The sequence below is a fragment of the Calonectris borealis genome, chromosome 6 (assembly GCF_964195595.1).
Source record: "Calonectris borealis chromosome 6, bCalBor7.hap1.2, whole genome shotgun sequence".
Lineage (NCBI taxonomy): Eukaryota > Metazoa > Chordata > Aves > Procellariiformes > Procellariidae > Calonectris > Calonectris borealis.
The window spans coordinates 24660847-24678958 of record NC_134317.1 but is presented as its reverse complement, the minus strand read 5'-3'; the positions used below and the strand labels follow the sequence as shown (position 1 = coordinate 24678958).

Below are 18112 nucleotides of genomic sequence, written 5' to 3'. Positions count from 1 at the left end.
AATGTTTTTGTGCCAGGGTGGAGAAGCTACAATTCTTGGTCAAATTATCTTCCTTGCCTGGCGCTCATGTTCTTGTAAGGGCTATTCCTCTTGTTATTCCGTGATAGATTAAGAGGGCATAAGCTTAAACTGTAAAAGAATACGAAAGCAAGGGATTTTTGATGTGTGGAGAATGAGTCTGTAGAAGGATGTACAAAAAAAGAACTGATAGACTATGAAGATTTTTCCTTGCAACAGAGTTATAGATGAATATGAGTTCAGTAAGTTTGCATTTCCCTCAAATTAGAGGATTTTGTAACCTTTGTCACTCACCTCTAGGAAAACAGATACACGGCACAGAGTAACTTCTTTTTGGGAGAATAGGAGAAGCTCATTGGACTTGAATTGACAGCAGGATATTCACAAAAGAGATCTTGGAGACAGGCTGAAAAGATAGTTTTAACAGAAGAAGATAGGTCTGGATTAGAAAGAGAGATCTATGACTCATCTATTTATAACTGAATAAGTGCTTGTGAAAATACACAGGCAGAAGATGTAGGGGACAAAAGAGGAACAAGGAAGGAGCCCTATAAGCACCCACAGAAATTTAGAGGGATCCTCCCATGTAAATGTTACAGGAACAAGTAGAGATGGGAGGAGAATTAGGAGGAGCTGTAATTACAAAAGATATGGGAAGGGCAAAATTTCCAGAAGATGATGATTATCATAAAAGTGTATGATGGTCACAAAGGATGAAAATGGAACACCAATTGTGAGAGTTTAAGAAGATTTTGGCCTCTCAGGATTTTGGTAAAAGCTGTTTCAGGGGCAGAACCTGGATTAAATAGAATCTAAAGATGGAGGTGAAGGAGGACTCCCGACCACGCGTAAAGCTGAACGTGTGGAAGCAGAGGTGAACAGCAGTAGTTAAAGAGAGGTAAAGGATGGGATTTTAATATTGGGAGTTTAAAGTGTATTTTTATTTTGAAGGAAAAAGAACGAAGTAGGACATGGTTTAAGGAGGACCTGAGATAAGATGTCCTGGGGCGAACAAAAGGAGTTATAAAAGAAAATTAACAATTTGATAGTTGAAAGCAAAGAGTATGTGAGAATTGTAGTTGGGAATTGACAGTGAGCTGAGGAGGTAAGAAAGGTTACAAGCTGCTAACGAGTATGTAAAGAGTCTCATGCTTTCCTGTTAGAGAGTTAACTAGGCTTGTAATGGTAGTCCAGGAAATCAAGGAGTGTAGACTGAGAATTTAGCAATTACTGTTTTCTGAAACAATGACTGGAAAGTGCCGAAGGGCTGTAATTTATTCTAAATTATGCTTAGATCCTAGAGTAATAACAAAAAAAATCCTTCGTATGTCTCCTTTCCTTCCAATAGATTTTTTGCTTTTTGAATGCCCAATCTACATTTAGTTTTAATATCTCAGTGTTACCCTCAAATTTCTTTGGGAAGTTTTAGCCTCTATCAATTGTATTGTTGAATTGTGTGGACTTGTGAGAAGAAGATGTGTGAAGATGATGTGTGTATGGAATGATTTTTCAGCATTCTTCTTTCTCGGAGTTGTTTCTCTGTAGCTACTTATTATTTGTCTCATTATTTATTTCTAATGCACAGGTAAGTGTAAACTCTTCTGTCAGCAAGCCTGATACCATAAATATTCACAAACACAGTTTTGGAAGTTGATAAATAAATGCTTTTTTTATTTTACAGATGAGATCATTTCAAGCTCTTTTTTTGGAAGAGGTGGTCAAAGGAAATGGATAACTATTCAGACTTCAATACAAAGAACCTCTCATCTTCAGCTAATATGTCTATTTCTTTGCCTGGACAAATTGAACTCAATACCACCGGCGGTACTCCTTCTATGTCAATAAGCAGGCTTTTCCCAGCCCTGTTAGAATGCTTTGGAATAATTCTTTGTGGCTACATAGCTGGAAGAGCCAACATTATCACAACAACTCAGGCCAAAGGACTGGGAAATTTTGTGTCCCGTTTTGCACTCCCTGCTCTACTGTTCAAAAACATGGTGGTACTTAACTTTTCTAATGTGAATTGGTCCTTCCTGTACAGTATTTTAGTTGCCAAAGCTGCTGTGTTTTCTTTAGTATGCATTTTAACATTGTTGGTAGCCAGTCCTGAGAACAGATTTAGCAAAGCAGGTTTGTTCCCTATTTTTGCTACACAAAGCAATGACTTTGCACTGGGATATCCAATAGGTAAGTAGTTCCTTATGCTTTCTTCTTTAAAACTATTTTTCAGTATTTTAGACATGTTTGCTTTTATTTTTCCATAATTGGAAATTGACTTCTGAACTGAAGCTATGAGCTATCTAAGCCATTTCTCAAGTCACATTTCTTGATGTCAGACCATGTAAGGGAAGAAAACTGTCAGCTGGTATGAATGAGACAGAATTTAAAACAATCCAACTACTGTTGACTATGTGATCTTGTCATGTTAAAGTAAATCAGATGGGGGGGGGGAGGATTTAAAATATAATTTCAAAATTGGTATAAATTACCTTACACTTACTGCATGTTAAGAATGCCCTTATGAGAAATTGCCAGTGTTTCCCCCAAGACCAAAATTTCTTGCTTTGCAAAGTATGAGCCTGAACCTGTGGCCTCAGAAATAGCTGTAGTGGGTTTTTTACTAATTTGGCATTACCTCTTGGTTTAGCTCAAAGAAAACATCTGTGCATAACGTTGGTGCCGACTGGTTGTGGAGTGTGTGTAAACTTTAAATCTGTTTAGAAGAAACTTCTAATTTTTGTGCTACTTAACATAATTTATGTAGCCAATCATGTTTTGTCCCTTAATCTTTATTCTGTTGTGGCCAGTAGACATGCTTTAGGATATAGTCGTGGAAGAAGTCTGTCTTTTAAAAGCAAGATTGCTGCGTGATTTGTGGTAACTTGCATTTGTGTATCTCAAATCGGAATTTTATGCGGCTGTGGTGCTGTTGTTGGGATGTGTAACTAACCACTAGTCCAGTGGAGCTAAAAAACAAACAAACAAAAATCAAAGAGGCACTCAGAGTATAACTTGTATAGCTGTGTACTCTTCTTCTTGTAAGCCTATATTTTCAATTCCAAGCAATATCAGTTATTAAACTTAATTTTATCCCAATCTGCAAGACTATTATTTTCTTTCTTTTTGCTAAGGAAGATTTTGTTTTTTTCCTTTTTATAGGTTTTCTTAAAAACCTATAAATGTTGTAGGTATGTTAACACGCTTTTAGCCATACATACTGTGATACTTAGGAAGTGATCTGGAGTTGTGGCAGGCTTCTCCCACCTGCTACTGTCTGAATTGCAGTGCTTTTTGCCTGCCTTGGGAGGCTCTTTTGCGCCAATGGAGGTTCCAGTGCTGCCTGTCCGTATGGCTGGTGTGGGAATGCACACTGCAGGTATCAGGATCTTCAAAGTACACCTCGAGTCGAAGGCATTTGGAGAGGATGCCTGGACTGTTTCATTTGTTTGCTGCTCCCTGAAGAGAAAGTACTCTGCCTCTCAAATTCTCTTGAGATCACTCTTATCATCCAACAAGGTTAAGAACAAAAAAAAGAAAGCAAGTTTGTTCTAGCAAAGCAAAAAGCAAGATATTTGATTACCGAATTGAAAATACAGTTACAAAAGAGAAGCTTAAACATGCAATTCCAGATTATACGTAACAACAAGTAGCTCCATATTTTAGATTACTTGAGGAGTTGGCAGTTTTATTCTCCCTATTCCAGGGCAGCATGCTCAAGAGAATCTTGAATCTTTCTTACTCTCTTCAAATTTGCTGGATATGTATAAAATATAGACAAATGCAGTTGCAAACTTTTTCTTCCCTAGATGAAAATACCTTGCTTCCCTCAGTTGTATCTCCTGAGATTTATTCCTCTTGAGAGAAATCAGAAGTGTATCATAAATAAGGCTGTGAGGTTTATGTCTTTGTTTCTTGGTACTGGCTTAAAATGCCAATTAGGGTTTCTCTTTTTTTCTATTTTGAAGTTGTCTGAACATATTTCCATTGTATCCTTCTAGTTAAAATATTCTTTCTACTTTGAATGACTTTCTTGTCAGATTGCACTTTTTTCCAAGTATTTCATGATTTATAAAATATGATTCATATTTCTTCTATGTACAATCCAGCCAAATTCACAAGATTTAGTTTATTAAGAGCTTTACTGGAATACTTCATGCAACAGTAACACTGTAGGTGCTTAAGGGTTGTTAATTTCTCAGAGCTGTTTATTTCCTTTCCTGTCCTTTCCCTTCTCCCATCCCCAAACTTTCACCAGTGTTTGGTTCATGCTGTTAGGTGTGCAAACTTTTTACTGGTAGTGGCTTCTGTGAAGTGTTTGCAGGACTAGGCACCAAAGAATGCCTTGCTTATTTCTTTTTATGTATGATGATAGGTAGTGTTTTGAGCAAAATCTGATCTTTTAATGGAAATATATTTTTAAAGGCCGCTCCAGTTGAAATTTGTAAAGGAAAAAAAATCAGTATTGACAAATCTGTGTATTATAATAACACTATTTAAAAAGGCAGTTTGAACTCTTAAATAGATAATTAATGTCCTGAGTTTTCATCATTCATGTAATTTTTTTTCTTTAATAACCACTGTGCTATTTTTTGCTGTTGAACAAATATTTGCACATAGGGAAATTAAAATATAGATTAAATTTTCAAAGATCACAACTCTGTTTTTCTCTAACCACTGTTATGACAGTTCTACACTACAAACTGATGTTGGTTTGGAGTGAAAAACAACTGGGATAGAGATTTGCTAGTAGACCTCCCGATATAGATAGAATTACTATCATAGAAGGCTTTGTCTGCTTGGTTTTTATTACTCGGTGAGATGATACAACTCTGACAGAACAGCTTCATCTACTCTCCGGTGCTGCATTGTTAAAGCATAGGTGTAGCAGAAGTGTTGTGTGGATGATGGCTCAGTTACCATGACTTCAGTGGTGCTAATTGTATTAAGCATGAACAACTAGTGTGTGATTTATATGTAATTTTGAGCAGCTGGGATGTGGAAAATTGATTTTTTTTAAAAAAGTATAAAAAGTATTTTAATTTTTTGTTATCATCGGCAAGCAGGCACCTTGATTTAAATAAAAAGAAAATTTTTCATCAGAGGTAGAAGTTGTGGATTATTTTCACTGTCTTAATAATTCCTTAAGAGTGATTTCTTATTTTTTCCCACTGACTCAGCAATCTACACTGGTTCCATTTTATGCTACCCAGGAAAATGCATTGTGACTTCATACATCAGTTAAATTACTTATAGGGCTGTATTAAGCATACAGTTTCACTTTGCCAAAAAATAATGATTTATTACATTTTTCATGACAGTAATTTTTATTACGTGTGACTTGAGTTGCATTTGATTGAAATGGGCATTCTGTATAAAAAACATCACTCTAAGGTTTGGGGTTTTAGAAAATTTTGACTTACATAAAAAGTGTCCAGCAAGTTTAAAGTTATTTTATTTATCAGAATATATTTAGTGTTTAAAACTGGCTTGCTAAATGCAGTAACTAACCACAAACTTGGAAGTTCTGTTCAGCAGTTTATTCAGAATTTTAGGACAGGTAGCTCTTGTACACGTACTTTAATCGTGGCTTGTAAGAGGAAAAGCACCTTTAGTGCTTTGTGTTATATATTGGAAACCAACTAACTGCAGATGTCAGTTTATTCAATCTAAAGAGGAGGCTGTTTATAGTAAATGCTGATTTAGCACTTAGTAGATCCTGTCATTCCAGATGCCTAACTAATATGAAAGTAAAAACCTTTTGGATTTTGAAAAACATAGTCACGAGGGAAAACTTTTTCAGAACAAGAAGAGGTTTAGTATACGGGGAAATGGAAATGCCTGCAACAGTTGGCTGCTTAGTGATCTTAAACTTTATTTAGTACTTTAAGAGTGCTAAGTTATCCCATAGAAAGGTCTACTAGGTGTATTTATGCAATAGTGCTTCCTTTTGTTTTTTATATTCTTTGTAGTACGAATAGAATTGCATCTGCATATTAAGATACTTCTGCCTGGGGAAGAATGTGTTTCTCTCTACCTTGGGTAGGAAAAACTAAAATGGAAAGCATCACTTTGCATATTTCTGAAAATTATGGGAAATAATAACATTATAAGGCAAGTAAAAGGTAAATGTTATCTTTCCAAAGAAGTCTGGAAAATTAACATGACATTCTTACACAGATGAACTCTGTATTGTTAACCAGATAAACAGCAGGTAAATTAATTTTGGTAGATTCAATTAATCATTTAATACATATATAGGAAATACAACAGTATAGACCTAGAAATTTTAAAATAAAGTAATTTCACTTGAACTCTTTGTTTATAAAACATATTTAAAATGCAAACATAAAGCAGTGATGAAAATTTAAACGTTATTTTACTGCTTGTGTGAGAAAGTGCTTCATATGCATCATTTCTCCTTTTCCGTTTTTCAATATGGAGTTATGATAGGGAAACCAAAAACATCTGCATTCTGCAGGATTCAAGACCTTGCAGCTTTACAAGTGACTTTCCCACCCTTAATATAGGGTATTATAATTAAAAGAAAACAAAATCCTACATTAAAAATAGTGTTTTGGGTTTTTTTAATTCACCCTAGGATAGAATCTTGTATATCTTTCCAGAGTCTTTTGATGATTTTTGAAGTGCTGTTAGCACAAACTTGAAGTAAGAAGCAGTTCTATCTTGACTCACAAGTGTGTAATAGCAATGAAAACAAATGCTCATGATTTAAAGTTCCTTGAGGGACCAGAAGTACAGAACTCTTGTCCTGAGTAGTCCCAGAAAATGAACTAATAATGAGCTAATAATTATGTGCTAATGTATTTTTTATTTGGTTGTTGCTTTGCTGTGTTTTATGGAATCGGTGTAGAAAGATTACACCTGATACACCCACTGAAAACTGGTTAAATTCCAGAGATGTGAGATTCCCTTAAGATGAGAAGCAACTTATGTCCTGCAAAGGACTCTCATGTTTCTGGGAAGGAAAAGCAATTCAGCGAAAAAACAATTTTTTTCAGCATTTGGGATGACTCAAAGGGCATGTGGGATTGTTATATTATTTTCTTTTTTCCTGAAAATGTTGAATATTCATAGAATCATTAAATAGAGTTGGATAGTTAATCTTTGATCTTTAACGTGTTCATTAGATGACTGTGGCTTAATGGTGATTGGGTGTACTTGTCTTACTACATCATCTTATATCGATTGTAAATGCAGTTACCTCTGAAGGATAATGAAATAATTTTTCTCTAGTTTTCAGACAACAAAACTTAATTTCAATATTAATGTATTTTTGTACTGAAATGTTATCACTCATCACTTTTCATTTCCTGTCTTCTAGTTGAAGCTTTGTATCAAACCACTTACCCAGAATATCTCCAGTACATATACCTAGTGGCTCCAATATCTCTTATGATGCTAAACCCTCTTGGGTTTATCTTCTGTGAAATCCAGAAGTGGAGGGATAATCGCACTGTGTCACACAGCAAAATCAAAATAGTGGGCCTAGCACTCCTTCGAGTTTTGCAGAACCCAATTGTATTCATGGTCTTCATAGGAATTGCCTCAAACTTTATTCTTGGCCAGAAAATTCCTGAGTACCTTGAAAACTTCCTTGACGGACTGGGCAGTTCATTTTCTGGCTCCGCACTTTTTTACCTTGGACTAACTATGGTGGGACAAACAAAAACACTGACAAAGGGTATGTTTGTTGCACTGATCCTTCTCATCACAGCTAAACTGTAAGTTCGATTTATGTACTTTTATAATTTTGTTCTCTAGATGTTTTAAGCTCTCAATATACCGGTCTGATGGCTTTTCTCTCAAAATCATTACAGTGATAGTATGTTTCACTTCCAGTATTTTGGGTGAGTGCTTCCCAAACTCTGATAGTATACAACTGTTAACTTTTAAAAGAAATTTTGCACACCACAAACCTGTTGTCAGGCTCTGCAGAGAACAGAATTCAGGGGTGCTGTGGCTCGTGGACTGCCTGCAGGCTGTCTGTCGTGAATTGGGTGTTTGGGGAATTACTAGCTTAAATTAAAATTTACTAGTTAAATAGTTCGACAAGAGTGAGTTTAAGTATTATTTGATTAGCATTTGTATTTTCTTTGGATTACACGATACATCTCTAAATCAGTTAATTTTCCTTGCTTTGTCTATAAATCTTTGAAACTGCTATATTGGAAGAGCTTAAAAATGGTTGCTTTACACTCTTAAACTGTCTGACTTTTAAGTGTGAATAAATGACAATTTGTATTTAGAACTTATGCCATCATTATCTTCCCTTGAATATATCTCAGTTACTGGTGAACTAAATATTTTATTTGCTACAGAGCTACAATTAACATAATAGAACGATTGTTTGGTGGTTAAGTTTATACTGTAAAATTTGAAGGTGCATTTGCATATCAGTACAACTAACTAGCAGACTTAAAGACCTAGTTTTTAAACCAGCTTAATGACAAATTGTGTAAGAACATGAGAAAAAATGTTTTTTAATGCTACCACTTTGCTTTACTGGTGAGTTTCTGTAATTAGCCTGTGTAAGGCTTACATAGTGAGTCTGTGTGAGATCTGGGGTATTGCTAAAGGCGAACAGAGTAGCATTGATGCAGGGTTTTTTTGCTGACCAAAACTTTCAGAATGGGATACTTAAGCTTGAGCCCTTGTTATATTTCAGACAGCTTGCAGAAAGGTGGTCTAAGTTTCAAAGCTGCTGACTGCTTATAGCTACTATTACTTTAACAGTTGAAAAATGAGGGTCTTTTTTATGTTTTACCTTTCTAAATGTGAGGATTATACAAAGAACATGTCTGCACAATCAGAGAATGTGCTTGTATGCCAGAGTTTGTTGTCATTTTTACCATTTTTTTTGTGTATGGGTTTTTTTGATTTAACTTGTGACACAAAATTTTTAAGCAGCTGGTAAATGTCATGGTAACTGTAAAGGCAATCATTCAAAGTGATGTCAGTATTTTGCTTTTCATAAATAGTATTCAAAGAAGCCTTAAATTTCCTTTTGGTTCATCTTCTGAGTAAAGAAGAGTCTGTGGCTATAGCTTGAGTAATATTTTTTAAAATTACTTTTTTCCCTCTCTTTTCAGACTTATGATGCCATTTCTCTGTAGAGAAATGGTGGAACTCTTGGACAAGAGTGACAGCGTAGTCAACCACACCAGTTTATCAAACTACGCATTTCTTTATGGAGTTTTTCCAGCAGCGCCTGGTGTCGCAATATTTGCAAGTCAATTTAATATGGAAGTAGGAATTGTATGTAGTTAGCTTTTCCCAAACATGTACTAACTTTGAGCTTCAACTTTGTTGATGAAATATTAAACAAATAAGTAGGCTTGATGAATTTGCTTTTCTGTAGTATAGACTCCTTAGATTTACTTGTACTCCCTAGATCTCAAATATAAATTATATTTCAGATTATTAATTAAGCAAAGTACTCTTTCCTGATGTGTCAAGTGTACGATAGTACATGTTCATAAATAAGTCCTCATACTTTTCTTATTCTTGACTCTAGTAGAAAGAACTAGGATAACTTTAAATATAAAGAACTTGTATCTTTGTAGTGGGTTTGTTGTTTTTTTGGTTAGGTTTTTTTTTTTCCAAAGACCTTGTCTTTGAGCTACTGTTTTTGTAGGAAAAAACAGAAATGATGTTACTGACTTCAGTAGGAAGTGTTAGCTTAATGCTGAAAACTTACAGAAGAGCTTATGCTTTAACTGATTCTGTTGTGTTGCCCTTCAGTTAAATCTTATGGTAGAAATGCATTTTACTTTTTTTTTATAGTAGGGGGTATCAATTATCTTTTCAACTTAAAATACAAATTTTTTAACTGTTTCCTTTCTTCCACTTGAAGTGACATTAAAACATTCCTGTTGACTTCCGTTGTTTTTAATGTTATCTTTTTTTGGTTTGTTTAGTTGGGTTTTTTTTAAAGAAAAGAAAGAAAAAAAGGACACTAAAAGTAAACCTTACAAGATAGGATTTTGTGCCCAACAAACTCAGGAAATCTCTTTAAAACAGAGATCTGTAGTATCTGTAGTATGAGTAACAGTTCACACATCCATCACTGTGCAAATTCTAGAAAGCAGAAAAACAATGAGAAACCAAAGTAGAAATCACTTAAATGTAAATATATATGGCTTCTTCTCATGAATTGGTGCATATTAGTATTTGCATAATTACATGTTTTCTTATTTATTTACAGTGTGAATCTTTGCATCCAAAAGTAAATTGTGACATTGTAAATCCACTCCTAGACTGTAGTCATTAGTATATTTGACACCCATGAAAAAGCTTATAAGGATTTGCAGTAGGGGACTCTCTATTCCTACTATTTCAGAAGCTTATTAAAATTTTCAGTTTAACTGTATGTGTAAAATGGGTACTTTCTGGCTCAAATTCTAAATAATTTGTTATAGAAATAACTCAATGATTTGTTAAAGGTCTGTGTATGTTTAATTCAAAGGTATAAGTTTGCCAGTGCTTGTATTTCTGAAAGCAGATTGTTTAGCTTGAGATCTGATTAACTCTGTTCTTGTTTCTGTTGACTCTTTTTGCAGATTACCTCAGGCATGGTGATAAGCACTTTTGTGTCTGCACCTATTATGTATGTTTCTGCATGGCTGTTGACCATTCCATCTATGGACCCCACCCCACTGGCATCTGCACTCCAAAATGTTAGCTTTGACATAAGTATTGTCAGCCTCATTTCTCTGGTAGGTGTTGATGAAGTTATATACAAAAGCACACTGTCATGTCAGGGTAATGTTAGTACATAAGCAGCAAATTGAGTCACGATAAGATGACTCACATTTCCTCGTCGTATCCTGTTGCAGAAGGATGAGGAAGGAGTTAAAAATCTTCTTGATTTAGCAGTGGGTGAGCTGGAAAGCAGCACTGTAGGGAAATATGGGTAAGTGAATTAGAGCACAAGTGCAGGGCTTGAGAGTTTGTTCTTTTCGTGGTGTGTTTGGTTTTGGGTTTGGTTTGTTTTGTTTTGTTTGTGTTTGTTTTTTTTTTTTTAAAAATAACGGTGTGGGGGAGTAACAGTACTAGCTTACACCACAGGGATTAATTACATCAAGCCATGTGACGTGCTTGGATATCACAGTAATGGAGGCTGTGTACAAACTTCAGCTCCGGAAACGTCAGTGAATATTTATTTAATGAAGTATTAATGAGTGTTAATGAAAATGTTTACCTTGTAGGTTTTAATGTAGCTTTATCAAATTCACTTCCTAGCAATTCTGGGTGCACAATTCTTAAAAAATGGGTTGATAATCCAGAAATCGAATGTGAATTGTGTTTTGGCTTTATAGGCACTACGGATGCTTCCTGGAAATATTTCTTGGTGCTTTCTGGAAATATTTCATCATCATGAGAACACAAAGGTGCATTGCTTTTTCTGGCCGTAGTTGCTGAGGCATACGGACTGGCAGCAGATGGTGTGGAGCTGACTACAGTAGTCATGTTGCTAAGAAACTTTTCAAGAAAATTTGTTGTATATTTAATTTCACCATAGTCTGCCAGAATACTCGTCATGTTCTTTTGGGTTTTGTTTTACTCTTAAATTCAATTTTTTCTTGTATGTTACAGATCTGGTCTCTTATTGTTGTTCTTCTGAGTAAGAAATACAAACAGCTTCCTCATATGATTACAACAAATCTACTTGTTGCTCAGGTCAGTAGTAAGAAGAATGGTATTGTGTGAGTGCTGGGGTTTTTTAAAGTCTTACTTTTAACATTTTTACAAGTTTGGTTTCTACAGTGATATCTTTGTAGCCATCTATGGAGGGCAGGGGAATCTAATGTGCGACTTGTCTAAATAATTTCTGTGCCTTAAAATAGACCCTTAAAGAAAATGATGGTTAGTGCTGGTAGTATGGTTTTCAAACAGAGCTATAAGCAATCAGAATGGAGAGTGGCTTCTGAAATATATTTTTAGCATCATAAATTACTGCCTAATACTGTTGAGTGCACTTCTGTATCAATTTGTGCCAATCTGAAGTCAGCAATGCCAGGATCAGCAGCAGTGTGTGTTTGACTCTATGGTGACCTGATTCAAGGAGCTAAATAGAAAAATAATCCCTTGCCGGTTTAGCTCCCTGAAGTGGCTTGCTGAGGGATCAAACAGGTGCCAGTGCTTATGCAAGGAAGGGGTATGGGAATGCATGGCTGGTGGCTAGGGAAGGGCAAAGCCAAATACCTCTGGATTAATTTTAATTGTTATTTAAACTGAGAGAAAACTATAGAGTACATGTTGCTTCTTCCCCTGAAGTCAACTGCACAACTGCTGTTAAATTCAGTGAGAGCAGCCTGTGCTTGTAATGTGTCTGTGTGGTAGTGTTTTCTGAAGTGTTCTGTAGTTTAAAAAAGAAAAAAATAGTAAACTCTCAGGTCTGATCACGGAGTCACATTTGAAAAAAGTCATGTATGAGAGTTGCAGGTGCTTCTTGTCTATAACAGCAAAGTTAGCTTTCATCTTAAAAAAATTTTGAACTACTGTATTACTGTTTCCATAATATTTCAGCCTATCTTTTCAGATTGCTTCAGTACTAAAACTATCATATATGCAGTATCACTGGGTGAAAACTTGTATAATTCTTGGCTGAACAAACATCTGTTGACCTCAGCTTCATGTCCAAATCATTTCAGATAAATGGTTTGTACTTAACAAAAGCTTTACATTTACTTATTATAAGATTATATATTTTTTCTGACTTGCCTTACTCCCAGTTTCTGAGCTATATAATTGCTGTCAAAAAAACCTATCCTGAAAATAGTGACATAACTGTAATACTGAATTTACTGCTGCACTGCCTTACTGCTATGAGAACTATCCAATTCATAAAATCACACTGCAGTGAATCTGGGAGTGGAGTTTTGAAGCTTACTGTAGCTGTATTACACTGTGTTCAGTTTTTCTTGTCATCCTGCTTTCCCAATTTAAATGGTGGCGTCTTACCTTTCTTTCCAGTTTATTGCTTGCATTGGAATGGTGGTATGGAATTTCATTGTTAAAGAGAAAGACATCACCATGCAGATCCTAGTATTTATATTCCTCTACAGCTCACTTTATAGCACCTACCTGTGGACAGGTATGATTTTTCTAGGCAGAACTAGGTACTGTAATAAAAGATTAATGTACTGTAATAATTTTATTATATTCTTCAGAGTAATTGTTCCTTTCACTTGTATGTAGTTCTACAAATACGCATACTTGTAAGCTGTGCCAGGCTGCAGCACTAGCAACACAGGGCTCAGCGTCAGGCACTGCTTCTGCTATTGGAAGCTTATACCTAGGCAGGTCTTGTTTGTCTTTGCTAGATACAGCAGCCTTGGTAGCTTGAAACAAAAGGCAAGAACCTGCTCTTAAGGCAGAAGCGATTACAAATAGAGTGAATGTGAAGGGTTGCCCTTCAGCTAGTCAAAATCTTATTGGTGATTTTTAATTAATTCAGAGTTTAAGATTTTAATTATTCAACATTAAGTAGATTTAAAAAATTTGTGCCTCAGAAAAGTAGGAAATACAGAATGAAGGGAAATACCAAAGTAGCTTTAACATTTCTTTCCCTGGCAAGTATAATTTCTAAAAACAATGTGTGCGTTCTGGAGGTGTAGATGGTTAATGAAGGGATTACTTGAAATAGGCAGATTTGAAAGATGCATCAAGAAGCTTGGAGAACCTTACTTGTATGATTAAAAAAAGAGACTTTGCGTATTCAGGAGACTTTTTATACCGTTCTTGAGTCCAGAAGTCTAAGGGTTTAATTCCTGTGGTGTTTTTGTGGAGTAAGTTGTATTTATGTTTAGCTGAAATAGGTAACTCATGATTAGTATAGCCTAACATAAATACTAGCTTTGCTTCAGCATAGGGAATGTTGCTGAGCTTCTGAGTTATGAATAGAATAGGCAGTTCCAGAAGATACTCCCATATATAGTTATATATGTAAAAATATGTAAAACTTTTTTGTTAAATTTAGCCTTGACCTTATAAAGGACTAGTCAGTTTTTAAAGAAATGTAACAGAATACAACATTATTTGTTGGTTACTTAAGCTTGTCAGTCCAGAACAACTGCTGTTGATACCTTAAGAAATTAGTTACTTGTGTCTTAAATGTTCTTATGACATTTCTTACACGCTTGTGAACCTTTCTAGGCATTTAGAAGTGGATGTTTAATATAAAATGTCCTGGAATTTCTTCAGTGTTTTATTATTAATGTGATTTTTTTAAGATAATACGTGTTTCTATTTTACTTTCTCAGAATACAACTAGAAAAACAATTTTGGACTATTTGAAGGTCTGAGAAGAATATCTTAGTTATTGAACAGGTCACATCATAGAGTTTCTAGACTCTATATTTATCAGTTCCCTTTTTTAATAATAAACAAGGCATTTCTTTTTGTTTCTTTTGGTAGGTTTTCTATCTTTCTCTTTGTTTCTGTTGAGGAAGAGAGAAACAGTAAAGATTCCCATTGGATTTGTTATCATAGCTGGATGGGGGTAAGTTAATTCAGATGTTTCCCTGTAAAATTAGTGGGAGCGTGCTGAATATGTTACTTTGTTTGTATTTTGCTCTTTCAGAGTCCCAACACTTCTGGTGGGAATCTTACTAATTGTTGGTGAACGTAACAACACTAGTATTGACTCTGCCTTTTTCTATGGAAAATATCAGGTATGAACATGTTCTGTCTTCATCACTTCAGGCTTCTGCCGTGTCCAATACATTATTGAGAAATTGCGTTCTCTGTTTGCTTCTTATTTAAGTAGCTTTCAGTCAAAGTACAGGCTACTATAATAACAGTATCATTATAGAATACTTACAGATTGATAAAAAAAATGTATTTCTGTAATGAACTATTAGGAAAACTTGTTTGAACAAGGACCTTTGTGTTTAGGCAGCTATGACTAAGAAAAAGAGGGAGTAGGCTTCCCAAAGGAAAGGCTTAGGAGTGGTAATGAATTGCAGAGCCCTTTTTCTGGTGACTAATTTGTAGTCTTGCTTGATAATTATCTAAAATTATTACCATTCAATAGCTAATTAATGGCTTTTGGTCTGTAATAGATAGGATCTACATTACAAGTGTAGCAGTAACTGCTTGCGCTATGGGAGACTTCTCTGCGCAATCATGGGTTGAAAGTCCCTGAGCCTGAACTACAGTTTTTACCAATAAATAGTTCCTCTTTTCAGAGGATGTAAAGTGCACTAGCATAGATATTTGTTGTGTTTTCCCTCTGTCTTTCTTATGGATAAGGAGGCTATGAGTCTCTCAGGGTTATTCATGTGGCACTTTCACAAGTACTTAAATAGCCTCACAGTGGACTCTGGATATCAGTGGCAGATGACTAGAAGGAAAGGTTAATTAATGGGATGCTCCCCATTGGAGAAAGCATGGAAATTAGAGCCAGAGGGTGACAAGAGCACATACCTCTTTGGAATTAAAAGGTGCCTGAACAGAATTTAAACTGGAGCACTAATGATCCTGAGGGGAAAGATGATGATGGTGAGGGGATGTTTTTGGCTTGCATGGGAAATAGGGGTCCTCACTTAAAAAAAAAAAAAAAAAAAAAAAAAAAAAAAAAATCTGAGTTACTCAGGCAAGGGGAATTAGTCTCGTGTACTGATTGCTCCTTCAATGCCACAAGATGCATTGTAAATGCAAATGTAAATATAGAAAACTCTGTCTTATTCAGATGCATTTGTTAGTATAGGAAAGTACAGAAGTTAGAAAGACAGATATATGCAACTATTTTCCTTTATTTTGTATTTAAGTGTATTTTCTTTGCTCTCTTAACAGATAATTACCACAGCAGTGATCCTGTTCATCAGTATATTGATGTCAGGTGTCTCACTTATGTGCATGAACAGAAATAGGCAAGAGTCAATCTATGAGGTATTGAACCCATATTCACCACGTAGCCAAGTGGAGGAGGTTGAAGTGGAAGGGAGTGAGGGGAGTCGAGTTTCAGCTACTGTGCCTCAGCCTTCTGCAGGATCTTCTGCACAGCCATCTGCAGAAAGAGGTAGGGAAAGTAGATTTGTAGAAGAATAAATGGCTCGGAATACAATAAAATAATGTTCCAAATTCAGTTCTGACCTGGGAAGGACAGTTGTTTACACCTTCAAGTGTTACAGTAGGAGAGAAGAAAATCTAGATATAACTGCCCAAGGATATAGGTTTATGTTTCTAAGGAAAGCTTGATGGTTATCACTGTAAGGGTGGGGGAAGTGGACAGGAAAAAACACATGTGTATGGTTTTTATGTAAGTAGTGGTATCTTGATAAGGATGTGATAAATGCAGTCCACTAGGCGTCTTAGATTGTTTACCCACTAAACGGTCTCTCTGAGAATGAATTATATGCCTGCAGCCTTGCTACTCAATGTGTTTCTAATTCTCCTTGTTTGTATGTTGCCTTTTTGATCACTTGCCGTGTGTTTTCCCTCTAGCTAAAAGTACTTATGTTGCTTCTATGGTGGTAGTACTATGTTAAATATTTCTATATATTAGTAGTGTAAGCCATTAACCCTCTCAGCAATTCGAAAAAATTAAGTCTGCTTTCTCCTTTTGGGTTATTTTTGAGCAAAATAGTTAAAGTTTTATAGAATATAGTATTATACTTGGAAAATAAATTATGGTAATGAAGAAAGCTAACTCTCCTGTTACTGTATGTGCTTAATAGGTTGCTGTTCTTGTCAAACAACAAATGGTGAATTATCCTGTGCTAGAGAGAGCAAAGCAGTGTCAAATGCTGTTGAAAGCAAGGTTCCTCCAATTGAGACAGGTAAAGCAGTAGTGTCTCCTTGTTTTAATACTACAAACTTTTCCACAACATTTATGTGTGTTGTTCTCACAAAGAAACTGTTTGGGCTGTTGTTCTCTCAACTTTCCTAGATAACTTGTATTTCCTATTAAATTCAAGCATTAGACAATATGTTAGGTGTTTGTTCTCTTCTGCCTGATAGTTATTAGTAATCTTTCAGTGCTCAAGGTGGACAATTGTTTTGGGTTGTGTTTTTTTACCACTAAGCTACTTTAACACATCCTTCTGAGCATTTAGACTTTACCTCTCCATCACTGCCTTGTTTGGACACTGAGAAGTTAAATGCATAACCCTACTTTGCCTCAAGTTTTCAACTTAAACACACTTTTCTACATTCTCATATTCACACCTTGCATCTTCTAAAAAGACCTTTGAAGCCTTTGTTGTAATCATGCACAGGTTTTGAAGGAGAAACTTTAGATCTAGAGGAGGAAGCACTTACTGCAGATTAGATCAAATGTCCATGCTGCTGTATTATCCATGTCTAGGGGAGAGAGATGGAGAAAATTGACTAAGGGGGCCTTAGGAGTCACTGAAATAGAAAAAATGGATCTAAGTACTGTTCAGCACCTGATGGAAAACTGCATGCTCAGCCCATTCTCATCATATATCTCTTCCAATAATCAAAGCTAGCTGCAGTGCAACCTTTCTTTTTTTCCTATTTTCTTTTTCTTGTTTTTTTTTGCATCCTTAACAAGGAAGTTCATATCCTTATGTTTGTTTGGACGCAGCATAACTTTCAACAAATCTAAGTGTTTCACACTGAAACATACTTAATTATGTCTCCTCTCACAAAATGCTAGCTTTCCACCTATTGCCAACTATTTTATCTATAAAGTAATTCAGACAAGCAGCATAAGAATGTCTTCCAATGATGGAGGAAGGCCAAGTTTAATTTTCTTACCCTAAAAGATAGAGTAGAAAATACCTTATGATTGAGTGGAAATTTTTTCGACCTACTGAGTGAACACTTCAAAACTATAAATCAGTAAAAGCAAATTGTAATGGATACACTTGTGTAACTTTGGCTGCAATAATTACTAATCCTTCTCCTATCCCATTGAACTGCTATGACAGGTATCTGGTGCAGATACTTAGGCATGTCCTTGCCAGGAAGTTTTTCACTGCCATCTAGAGGAAGATACTCAGAATTCCTTAGACCTCTGTAGCTGGAAGACAAGCAGCCATTCTCTGTGTGTTTGGCTCTTTTGATTGACAGAATTATGACAGTGTTCTGATATACCATGTTA

General features: G+C 35.5%; 1 protein-coding gene across 8 annotated transcripts in view; it reads left to right on the top strand.

Annotated features, from left to right (window-relative positions):
- GPR155 (G protein-coupled receptor 155) overlaps positions 1–18112 on the top strand; it is a 34975-nt gene that overhangs the window by 4994 nt on the left and 11869 nt on the right. For all 8 annotated transcript variants that reach the window (XM_075153272.1, XM_075153269.1, XM_075153271.1 and 5 more), the window contains 10 exons: positions 1700–2205; positions 7361–7760; positions 9129–9294; positions 10599–10754; positions 11635–11718; positions 13015–13135; positions 14458–14542; positions 14624–14714; positions 15838–16063; positions 16722–16823. In XM_075153272.1, the coding sequence (XP_075009373.1) occupies positions 1746–2205; positions 7361–7760; positions 9129–9294; positions 10599–10754; positions 11635–11718; positions 13015–13135; positions 14458–14542; positions 14624–14714; positions 15838–16063; positions 16722–16823 (1891 nt within the window). In that variant the 5' untranslated portion in view covers positions 1700–1745. The remainder of the gene's footprint in view (positions 1–1699; positions 2206–7360; positions 7761–9128; positions 9295–10598; positions 10755–11634; positions 11719–13014; positions 13136–14457; positions 14543–14623; positions 14715–15837; positions 16064–16721; positions 16824–18112) is intronic.